This window comes from Glycine max, chromosome 20 (genome assembly GCF_000004515.6).
Source record: "Glycine max cultivar Williams 82 chromosome 20, Glycine_max_v4.0, whole genome shotgun sequence".
NCBI classification, from domain to species: Eukaryota; Viridiplantae; Streptophyta; class Magnoliopsida; order Fabales; family Fabaceae; genus Glycine; species Glycine max.
In genome coordinates, this window is record NC_038256.2 from 45864901 (window position 1) to 45877619 (window position 12719).

Genomic DNA, 12719 nt, shown 5'->3' on the forward strand with positions numbered 1-12719 from the left:
TGCCTGCTTATTTAGCTTCCTACGTTTATGTTTTGTGAGTCAGCTCGTCTTTCTTATAGTAGTCCTTTTTTTTAATGTAATAAAAAAAAGTATTTTTTTAAAGTCAATATCTAATATCTTTTTTGATAAAAAGAGAAATTTTATTTATATAATAACTTCATACAAAAATTCTTATAATTTTAAATACAAAAAAATGGAGAAAACTATAAAAAAATAACATGATAAAACGAAATAAAAATTATTGAATAAAATTTAATTAGAATATATCTTAGATTTTTTTTATAACCCATTAAAATTGATTTAGTGGTGGGAGATTAGGTAAATACATGCGGACTTACATTAAAAAAAATGTAATTTTGTTATATTATAATTTAATCACGTATCAGTATATATAATAACTTATATACTTTATATGTAGATATTTAAAAATCATACTTGAAATAATCACATCACATTTAATGAAAAAGAATTTCTTAATGTGTATGTATGGTTATTACTCTTAATAAAAGGCAAAGCGCACTCAGAGTTCTCTTGTGTTCTCGGTGCGTGGTCAGAAGAGAAGAACTGAGACGAAGCAAAAGCTGAAAAGCTTAAACTGGCGAAATATAAAGACCCATCCAAAAGCACTATACGAAATCCAATCCCACCACTCTCTTTTTTCTTCTTCCTTTTCGTGCTCTCTCTCAAATTCAACACGAGAGACACAAAACAAAACATTCTCGGGAAGCGTAACCGCCCAGAATTCCGACCATTTTCACAGACCTTGTTTTCTGCTCTTGATGTTTTTCACCCCCCAAATGTGGCAATAAAAAACGGGTGGCTTAATTTGACACAATCGGTGGTTATTGCAAAGTTGAGATGGCAGGTAATAGTGGTTCAGAGGGGTTGGGCGATGATTTCTTCGAACAGATCTTAGCAGTGCCTGAAGCCGGCACAGTGGGAATGTTGCAATTGGGGTCCACAACTGGTGCTTTCAGAGGAGCTTCTGGGTTAATGCCTCTGGGCTTGAATTTGGAACAAGCTGCCTTCCTAAGACACCAAGTTAACGTTGACGACGACGTTGTTCATGTTAATGTTGATGATGCCACCATCCACCAACATCACCTCACTCTCCATAACAACAACAACTCCTCATCACCCTCTTCCACTGCACCAATCACCGTATGTACATATCATGCAGTTTAGTTAGTACGACCCAATGTTTTGTTTTGGTTTGGTTTGGTTTTTATTATTTACTTTTGATCGATGTTATATATGTTACGTGCATGCAGGATAGGGATTCTATGCATATGAGGGGTTTATTTTCCGCGTTTGGACAACTGCATACTCCTATCCGCCCCACGCTGCCATTGCCTCCACCACCTCGTCAGCCACAACTCCACCTCCACCATCATAACCAAGTAAATTATTAACATCTGATCTATCTTTCAATGACCATATTGTCCTTAGCTTTTTTATCACTCATCCATCTATTTATTAATTAAATCTATCCGCCAATTTCCCACTTCCTTCCCTCACCCAATAATTTACCTCTAACCTATATAAAGACAAATTATTATAATATATTAACCTTAAAGTTGGATCACTTTACAATGCATAAAGAAGAGATGCCTATGGATGTTTAGTAAGTGCTTCATCCATGGCCATTCATTCATTTCTTATTATAACTAAAATACTAGTTTACTCCCAATATTTTATTATATGTTTGTATATTATATATGCCTTGCCTTTCTTTTTCTTTTTTCTAAAGCCAAACCTCAGTATTGGGTTTACTTTACAATTTGACTCTTCTGCCTCTGGATGCGCTCATTCTGTTAGTTTACAATTTCACTCGCTCCCTCAAGGCCAATATTCGTATTCGCAGAATCATTGCCTTTTTTTCATTCCTATTTTAAAAATTCCTAAATTTTGTTTTATGCTCAGTTTTTTTTTTAAATATTTTTTCAGCACGAAGTTTGTTGGATGTGTTTTGCAATCTTAGGAGGATATCGTGGCAATTTTTTTTCCTACCCTCTTCTTTACTTTTTTCCTCTTCTGTTTTGGGGTTTTGCAATGAGCGATTGAGACTATTTATTAGTTATTACTTATTAGTACTACTTTCCCCCAACGCGTTTTCTTTTCTTGTTTTCATTGGTAGATTGTATATTTTTCACCACGCGTTTTCTTTGTTCGTTTTCATTGGTAGATTATATACTTTTTTTAAAAAGAAATACATAATTAACAAATTTACTATAAATGGCAATATATAATTAAATTGAATAAGTGTAAAAAATACATTTCAAATATTTCCATCATATCACACCATTTATCTCCAATTTTTCTTCTCTTTTTGTTATATTTCTCTTTATCTTTATAGAAAAGTCGTGCACATTTTTATATTATGCAAATACAACTTCTCAAGTAAGTATCGCTCTCGCCCCATCGCAGAGCCAATAGGTGACTTCGTTTCAATTTCAACGCCCTTACTGGCTGGGACCCGTATTTACATATTTCTATTTTGTTAGGACTTTAGATTTTGACATTTTGCAACGGTAGCAAATGTGCTCATTAGCAAACGTGGATCCTTCATCTTGACTTTAACAGTGGAAACCCCAACCTAAATTCAACATTTTAACAAATAGAGAGAAATAGAAAACAAAAATAATTCATGTATTGAAGAGAAATCATAAAAGAACAATATAAAAATATTTTGAAAATTGATATATAAATAATATTAGCATAATTCAATTTTTTTTTAATGAAGTCATGAAACACGGACACTCCAACGAATGCTGATGTGTTCTATTCTTCTGCATTCGCACGCATCAAATATTCGTTGTGTACTTGTATTTATGTCCATGTCAGGTAGTATTATATACGTGTGCATGGATGCATGCCTACAAAAACTCTTGAATTTTAGTTTATGATTCTAGATGTAGTAGTAACTTACAGGTAAAGGCAACCATGTAAAATTGTTAAGGAACCAGCTCCACTCCAAGTAAGATTTTTGGGAGAGCCGATTTCATGACCAGATTTTTTTTAATTTATCTCCATTAAAAAGGATGAGTATTGAGTATAAATCATTGAAAACAACTTTTTCCTTAAAAGTATCAACCCCTCATATGGTAATGTTTGCACATAAATTGAAAATAATAATTTGGATGTGGATGAGTTATATTTGTGATGTTGTTTAGTGAATGATCCCAATGCAGCAGTTTCAGGGCCAGGCAGCTGCAGCTCCAGCGTCAATGGCTGCTATGCCACAACCACCTGGGATCCGCCCTCGTGTGAGAGCAAGAAGAGGGCAAGCTACAGATCCTCACAGTATTGCTGAGCGGGTAATTAATTAATGAAGGACACATAATTAATTTATCCTTAGAACTCGATCGCATCAATGACATAATTAATAACCAAAAGGGACCAATTACTCACTGCAGACTAGATGGTTTTATTAGTAATACATGACAATTGATGTGATTTTTATTCATTTGTATTGGATGTAGTTGCGTCGTGAAAGAATCGCTGAAAGAATGAAGGCATTGCAGGAATTAGTTCCCAGCATCAATAAGGTTCGTGGTTTTGCAAATGCAATTACAATATTAACTTGTTTGCTTATATTTTCAGTAAATACACAATTTTAATTTTCAATTAACTTGGAAATTATCATTTCTTTATGCTTCATAAGATACTTCCATTTATAAATAACCATTAAATTAAAGTAAAACTTCCTAATAGCCTGCACATTGATGTTTATTTATCTTTAAACCTCAAAACTCATCTATCCAGTACTTTGGTATAAAGTGTATATTCAAAATAGTGGATTAGATTTTTTTTTTCTTTTGACTGAAAATATAGTGGATTACATAGAGAAAGTAAAATTTACGGTTTTGTAGGTTATGGATTATCTACTGTTAAAATATCCATTCTTTTTGTGCTTAATATTATGAAATTGTGGTTGTAGACGGACAGAGCGGCGATGCTTGATGAAATTGTGGACTATGTGAAGTTCCTTAGGCTTCAGGTTAAGGTATGAAAGCTCCTATTGCATGCGCATTCGTCTTTCATTTCCTGAACGACTGAATCTTTATTCGAAACTTCTTCCTACAAAAAAGTTATGTTGAACTTTCATTGATGACTTTTGAAATCAGTCCCAGGAACATGCATGCTAGACCTGTTGCTGAATCTATTTTTTTATTTATTTGGTATACATGTTAGGCTTCGTGGTTAATACTGTGAAAAAAAATATCCATTATCCATACTCTTATGTTAGTACATGATAGACACATTCCTGGATTGACATTGTGTCGTGTGTGATCTTCCTATTGCAATGAGATCTCAATTGAATATATAAGAGATCTTTACTCTTAATTTCTTCGTACCAATTATCTAAAGTAAATAGAACCTTCTGTCCTTTTCATATCATTAAATTTTATCGGTATTTTGAAACAGGTCCTGAGCATGAGTAGACTGGGTGGAGCTGGTGCTGTTGCTCAGCTTGTGGCTGATGTTCCCCTTTCTGCAGTGGAGGTGATGATAAATACTCCAAATATGTTTTGAAATGCTACTTTTTTATATTTTTTCATACCCTTTTTATCATGTCAATCTACCTTTTCTTTATTTTCATCTAGCACTGCACTGCACTACACTACACTTGCAAATTTTTGTACCACGCTACGTATCTAAACTGGGATATGATCACAGATAAAATCATAGCAATCATATCACTGCACTACACATGTAAATTTATGTTTTTATATTTTAATTAAGTCTACTTTGCTTTACATATTGTATATATGTGTATTCCCATAACTTTATAGACATTTTTCCATTTAGATTCTTACATTGGTTATATACTTATATATTGATTCTACGAGCAGGGGGATCAGGACATAGAAGGTGGAGCCAATGAGCAAGCCTGGGACAAGTGGTCCAATGATGGCACAGAACAACAGGTGGCTAAGCTTATGGAAGAAGATGTGGGAGCAGCTATGCAATTTCTTCAGTCCAAGGCACTTTGTATCATGCCCATACCTCTAGCCTCAGCCATTTTTCGTATGCCTCAATCAGAAGCATCAACAGGCATCAAGCCTGAATCTAACAGTCACTGATATTAGCGATAGAACCGAAACAAAAAGTATCATGACAGACACTAGATAATTAAATTTCTTCATCCTTAATTTATGACAAGGGTAATATTCTACTTTCTTGTATAATTTAATTTTCCTGATTGGATGGAGAAGGATCTAGTCGGTGCAGCAGCTGGTTCACTCTTCTCAAGTTTTGTCAAAGAAGGAGTAATTGTTATTCCTATTAAGTAAAATCGGAGGAGCCCAGCAAATGTCCTTTTCATGGTGAAGATTAATATTTTCAATGGCCTTATTCAAGTTTTTCTTGCAAATATCTGTGGTGGGGTTGGTGGTGGATGACCAAAATATTTGTAGTGGAACCTCTTTTCTTGGTTTAGTATTTTTAGTCAGTGGGGAGTGGGACCATTTAAAAGGAAAGGATGGTTACGAATGATGTATCGGGAGAAAACTTTAATACAAGTTGAATTATAATATGGTTAGTTACCTTGTAAAGATGTTTTGGAAGCATCTGACCATTGGAAAAGCTAAAGATATTTTAAAATAATCACACATTTTGAGTCTTGTTTGCTTCTAAAACAAGTGATTTCCAGCACAAAATTAGGTGAGAGTACTGAACCGACTGCTTGCTGAGAAAGTGGAAAATGACAGTTTGTTAATTTACTGAACAAAACCTTATCTTCTTACTAATATTTATATAAAAAGAAAATTATGCTCGATGATAAAATAGAATTGTTATTTAATACTATTGGTTGTTCGGTCACAAACTTGAAAAATACTTCAGATAAGAACAAGAATTGAATGAGGCCGCTCGATCTCTACCAAAGTCGGTGGAAATTGGTGGATGAAACCAAATCACGATGGAGAAGAGTGGCGGTGATGACTACCATAAAAATATTTTGGGGGCTCTACTTGTGTTCAAGAGATTAGCATGTAAACGGTCTAATTATTGCAAGGTTTCATCTCACTTCCTAAGTTTCAGGGTCAATGACTATTAACATGTTTGAGAAAGATTAAAAGATTACAATGTCTGATTTTAGTTGTTTTATTAACATGTTTGAGAAAGATTATAATGTCTGATTTTAGTTGTTTTATTGATGAAGAAAAGTTATTTGTAAAATATTATTTTGATTATAATCAATTATAACAATAAAATTTAATGATTATATCCTCAAAGTATAATAATCACTAAATTATAAATTATTATTAATATGATTTTTAAAATAATTACCACAAAATTTAATAAACTTTTGTGATTAAATGTCAAAAGTAAAATTACTTTGCTACAGTTTATTTTCTCATTACAATAATCCATCATACATTGAAAAAATTTCATTTTGACCGTTATCCAAAATACACCCTAAATGTTTATACCCACCCAGGATAATTAGTTCGTTATATCCTTATTCATTTAGTTATTGAGTTAATGATCTTCGATCATGAGAGCGGAATGTGTTTAAATTTTTTGTTTTTGCCAGCAAAAAAAACATTTTAAAAAATACGGCAGAGTGCTACAGGCTACCGCCACTTTCAGGTTCCTAGGCCTGGGACACATATCCATGATATCTCTTGCCATTTCAATTCGAGCAAAGTTAACCCAATAAAATGGAAGGAATTCTAGCGTTTGAACTTGCGGGACCTTGACTTTCTTTATGAGAGGCTTTTTTTGGGAATTGCTTGGGGCACCCAGCATTTCTGCTGGGGCATCCAGCAATTTTAAAAAATGATGAAAATATTTTTATGATATTTTTGATTATAAATAACAGGTTGAGTTTTTCATTTTTGCAGCATCATTTTTTTTTTCACAAAATTTCCGTCACTTAGTCTAAGTTGTTTCTGTTAAAGACGACTGTTTGGAAGCATATTTGATCTACAATGATGTACGTGAGTCTGTGAGGAGTATATGATGAATTTTGATCGATTTTCATCGTCGGAAAAGGAAAGGTAAGCAAAAAAAAATGGTATGTACCTACGGTTCAGCAATCCATATGGTCATACGGATTGTTGATCTGTAGGTACGTAAATTTTTTTATAAATTGTGAATATTTTAAAAATATTTTTTTTGTAATAAAAAAATCATAAATAACAAAAATTTAGCAATGATAAAAATATTAATTTTGTGATATTATGGTATAAACAAAAATATTGATTTTGTGATATTATTTTATAGTGTTATAAACAAATGTATTTAGTAATTAGATTGTTTAAAAAATTATAATATATATAAACTTTTTTTAAATTAGATTGCTTAAATTTTAATTGTGATTAATTAAAAATAATTTAATTCAAAAACATGACCAAATTAATTCAAAAACAAAGGGATAATATTAGACATGATAAAACAACTATTATATAACTAACAAAGGGATAATGTTCATAAGTCATAATAATGTTCCTAATAATTAAAATTTTTAATGTTTCAAGTCATAATAATGTTCATAAACATGACCAAAATAACATATGGTTAAGAGTCAAATCAATGAATTCAAAGACAATTTCCATGCTATCTGTCAAGGACAGGGTTTTACAAAAAAAAAAATTATCCAGCTCCAATTTTAAGTGTCTTTCTCCAATGATTGAATACAAGCCGACATTCTACAACGTCCTCCAAATACAAATGAGTTCAGCCTTTGTCTTTAAGAAAATAATACATGGTGCTTGGAACGTCCTGATATTAAGAATAATGTTATGTCAACAATTTATGAAATTTAAAACTTGAAAGATAAAGAATTGTTGACAACTAAATTGAAAAGTTGTTTACCAAGTTGTTGTAGGTAACTTTCTGTGGAGTGAGATACACCTTGAAAGTGACAAAATTTGACATTTGATGGTATAATGAGTGTCGTCTTAGGAATAATTTTGACAGGTGATAAAAATCTCTTAGTGTTATCCACCCTACTATAATGGCTGGTTTGTCCAAATCTTGGTTGTAGACAACGATATGGAAATTTTCGTCCTTGTCAATGAAATGTCATAAGCGGTCAAGTACATCTTTCCACCTCATAGCAAATGACATATTAACTTCACCGTAAATCTACATTTGATATAACAAAATAATATTAGTTAGTTACACAAAATAATAAAATTGACATTCAATTAGCAATCATGATAAACGACAATTCATTCTTAGCAATTGCAAAAGCTTAATCTATTAACTCGACATATATTCGAAAGAAACCATTCTTAACAATTACAAAAGCTAACTAATTTCAAACATGTCACATGTGTAAATAAACATATAAATATGAAAGATAAACATTCTTACTAGACAGAGTCGTAAGAATCATATCGAGTTTCTAGTTGAGGGTGCTTAACCGTGATGATGGTGGAGTAGAACCTGACATTCTGAAATATATTTGACAAAAATCATTCTCTACAAATTTACTAAAAATAAAAAAAATTAAAAGAATAACTACAAAAAATTTTAACGAACATAACGCTATTTGAATTTTTGTTTTCAATCATTCTCTACAAATAACAATTTCAATTTTTTTTGAAAAATAGGTTGTCAATCTTTATTTTCAATGACTAACATTTTTAAATATTTTATTGTTCAATCATCCTCTAACAATTTCCAAATTGTTTAAAATATGTTTTCATCTTTCTTAAACACTAACTAACATCTTTCTTAAACTATGTTCACTACTACAAATATTAAATAACTATGTTCACTACTACAAATGCTAAAGGCAAATAATAAAATAACATTTCAAAAAATTACTAAACCATACAAACAAATAATTTATTGACATTGTCCTTTTTTTTTAAACCATACAAAAAAATTACTAAATAACAAAAAATCAAATTTTTTTAAAACCCATACAAACAAATAAAGAACAAATTTTTTTATTGACACTGTGTCCATTTTTTTTAAAACCCATATGAATTGCCAATCTGTATGGGTTTAAAAAAAAACCATGGAGCAACAGAAGCAGGCACAAGCAATGGCGGGGGAGAAAGAAAACGCAAAAGCAACCATGGGAGAAATAATGCAAACCAAAACACAAAACAATACACAATGACTAACGAAAAAAAACAAGTCCAAACCACCATAACAAGGAAGAAGAAGCACCACAAGAGGAAGAATATCCATTAACCTCGAAGGCGATCAACAAGACGAAACCACCACAGTAAGAAGACGCACCAGCACCAACAAGAAGAAAAGCCGCAACCAGCAACCACGGACAACCAACCACCACATGCGGAAAAGAGGGAGAAGAAGCGGTTTGGAAGAAGAAGAAAAGAGGAAGAAGAAGAAATAATGTGTGGAAGTGAAGAATGAACAGTGACTCGTACGGACGGATCACTGTACGCTTTTTATATGAAAGAATGAAGGGCATTTTAGCCTTTTCATCCACGTTACTGGGTGTCCCAAGCAATGCTTTTTTTTTTTTCTAGCCCATTGATCCATTTATAGTTTCTTGTTTAGTGTAAGGCTCTTGCTAAATTAGCCTCCCTAATTTCTAAGCAAGCCCCCCATTCTTCAAATTAAAATTGTTATTATCCATTATACCCTTTTTTACACCCCCACAAATGTGTTCTTCCTTTATCCCTGACATTCACACTACAATTCCTAGCACTGGTTCGAAGCCTTCTTCTCCAACCTCCTCTCCGAGAGCATGATCGCCCTCCGATACGAGTTCAGGGGGCCCCACTTCCAACCCCACATCACTGTCGTTGGAGGCATCAAAACACCCCCAGCAAAGCCCGCCCTCACCAAGCTTCGGTCAACGTATGAAGCCCTCAGGCGCTTCCACATCATCGTCGACACCTTCTTCTACCAGTGCCTCTATCTCCTCCTTTGCCCCAATCCTCACCTTCACGAAACTAGCGCACACTATAGGGAATCTCGACAGTGTCATCAACTTTAAGAAGCGAGGTGAAGGTTACTGTAACGGTGAGGCACCGGTGGAAAAGAGGATTAAGGACGCCATGGTTGAGAAAGGGAATCCCTTGATCTTGGAGGTTAGGGTTTGGGTCCAGAGCATGGCCAAAGGCGGGTCCTGTTCAAGATGAATTGGGACCCGATATACTGTCGCTATCACCAGCAGCAGTGACAATGACGACAACTTCTCCTAATCGGCGAGGAAGTCGCATTTTCTGTTTTAAAGGTTTCGATTTTGGATCTCAATTTGTTGTTTGGGATTTGGGTCTGATTGAGGTTGCAAGAGGGAGTAGAGACGACGAATATTAAGGGATTCACTGTGGTTTGGAGGTAGGGGCGGTTTGTGGAGGTTCATGGTGTGTGTGGTTAACAATGATTTTGAGATTTTGCAGAGGTTCATGGTGGGGTGGTTTGCTACAGACATAATATATGTTTCTATAGTTATCAAACGTGATTCAGTTGATTTTATTTTTTTTATAGTGAAAATGAGTAATGATCTATTGATTTTCAATTGATGTGGGTTCTTGGTATGATTTAGTTTTGGGGGGGAGACTTATTTAGCAAGAGCCTCAAGCAAATTATATATGGGTGATCTAAATTAAGTTGGTAAGTTGGATTGGGTTTAATTTAGCCCAATTCATTTATTTTTTTAACTTTGATATATTACAACACATATACATAACTTGAAAACCTAATTGGCTTATGATTCGGCCAATTTAAAATTATATATAAGGGATAATAATTAGAAGTAATAAGTATATAAGACATTTTAAATGTAAAAGCCATAATACATCAATAAGCCAACTTGGCCACATCCTTTCCTTCCATGAATCCATTCTTTTTCTTACCTTTCCTCTGCCACCATGGACACTTTAGTGATACTATGAAACGATAGACATGGTCGAATTTGATATTCGTATTTCTTAATCAATATCCAACTTAAGAAATGAGTTGCGTGTATACTGACTCAATGGAAGGCATATTAGTCTACCAAATAAAAAACTTCATATGCCTCTTGGTTAGTAGGCTTGCCCATTTGTAAAGGTTGAAAATATAATGACTATAATTCTTAATCAATTTTAAGCAAATAAATATAAAAAGAATACAAATAAAGTCATTTGATTACTAAACCCAACGTTCAATTGGAAAGCACCCATATTCAATTTTGGCATGCATGATATTAGATTTTTGTTTCCACAAAATCGAATATGTGTGAGGATAATTCAATATGGATAGTTTCACGGGATATTTACGCACTTCTTATAAGTTGGACGCACCATATTCGAATAATTTGGTTACCATATTCAATTTTCCTAAACATAATTGAATATTCATGCAGCAGATTCGATTTGGAATGAAAATCGTGCCAGGTGTGCATGTCCCAGATAGTAGTTTTGGAAAGACCAGTTTTACACTTTGTTCACTGTCTTTTTCTTCGCAAATCGTCTCAATTTTGCGAAGAAATCCAAAAGCACGTGTCCCGTTGATTTTGTACAAAACTTACTGTAGTTTTCTTCTCAAACGAACGAATGAAAGTTATAATTTCTCCACATTTCACTGTTTTAGTCACCCTCATGGCATTTCTTTTGTCGAAAACGAACATAGGCTACAGTCATATTTAAGGTTTATCTTCCATGGCATTTGCTTTATCACATACGAAAGGTTACAAAAATTGACAAATCTAACAATTTTATATTGGTGTTATACTTAGAGGAAACGGTAATTTGCTAGCACTTTTTAGTGTAGGAATTACAGTTTAAAGTTTTTTTTAAGAAAAAAACCAACTTAAAAAATAGTATTAAATGTAATAATCAAAATGCTAATGAAAAAATAATTATATAAAATATTTAGTGTTATTATAAAAACAATTATAAAAGTAAAAGGATCTGTTTTTGAGGAAACAAGACATTGGTTCAACCTTCATCGCACTCTCATCACATTAATGTCATTGGTGTGGTGTAATAGTTGGTACTTGGTATTAAATAGTACTAATAGTAATACTAGTACTAAGAAATATAGCCCTACAAGGAGAGACCAGGGAGGCCAGGCACGTAGAACCAATGTCTATTACAATGGATGGGGTCAATTCCACACGAGGGTGTGACTTGTAAATGAGTGGGATTGGTTGGTATTAAGGAATGGGGCAAATGGGTCCTTTGTGTCACTTGAGGATGACAATGAATAGGATATGGTGTGGGAAAAAAATTATGTTGTTCATAAGATTTTTTATTTTTTTTTGCTATTTTATGATTACACAATAATAATACTGATTAATAAGATCTTAATTTTAGTTCTTTTATGATATATTTTATTTTCTTTCCTTTCATGAATTCATTTTTTTTTCTTTTAGTTTTTTAACTAATGTGCTAATGATAATGGTCAACAAAACTCTAATTTTGATTCTCATCCATATATTTGTTAAGTAAGTATATATTCATATATACTTGCTCTGATTATGAAAAATCAATATATTGATGAAAAAAATACAACTGATAAAATCATTTAATTGCAAATAAGATTATTTACAATCTTCAAATTAGTAATAGTAGATGATAAAAAATATATTTTAAAAAAATAAAAATGAAATATTTATCTAAAAAATATGATTATCTCTACAATAAAAATATTTTTCGGGGCATTCCTCATCTCCATTTCGGGTCATGTATCATCCTTATTGCAAGTCCTGGATCACCAACCACCAAGATATATTCCCCCTGTTTCATTCAAATCACCATCACAGCTATGAAGAATATCATTCAAGAGATTCGAAT

At 32.8% G+C, this 12719-nt stretch overlaps 1 protein-coding gene across 2 annotated transcripts; it reads left to right on the top strand.

The window, feature by feature from the left end:
* The first annotated feature begins 511 nt into the window (after positions 1–511).
* LOC100807570 (transcription factor UNE12) lies at positions 512–5613 on the top strand. 2 transcript variants are annotated; one of them, XM_006606398.4, is made up of 7 exons: positions 512–1161; positions 1272–1400; positions 3192–3317; positions 3483–3548; positions 3941–4006; positions 4429–4506; positions 4857–5613. In XM_006606398.4, exons 1-7 carry the CDS (start codon positions 859–861, stop codon positions 5085–5087), a joined length of 999 nt encoding a protein of 332 aa, XP_006606461.1. In that variant the 5' UTR covers positions 512–858; the 3' UTR covers positions 5088–5613. The 2 variants fall into 2 exon arrangements, with proteins under 2 accessions (XP_006606461.1, XP_003556469.1); XM_003556421.5 differs by having other exon boundaries at positions 3195–3317.
* The last annotated feature ends 7106 nt before the right edge of the window (positions 5614–12719 follow it).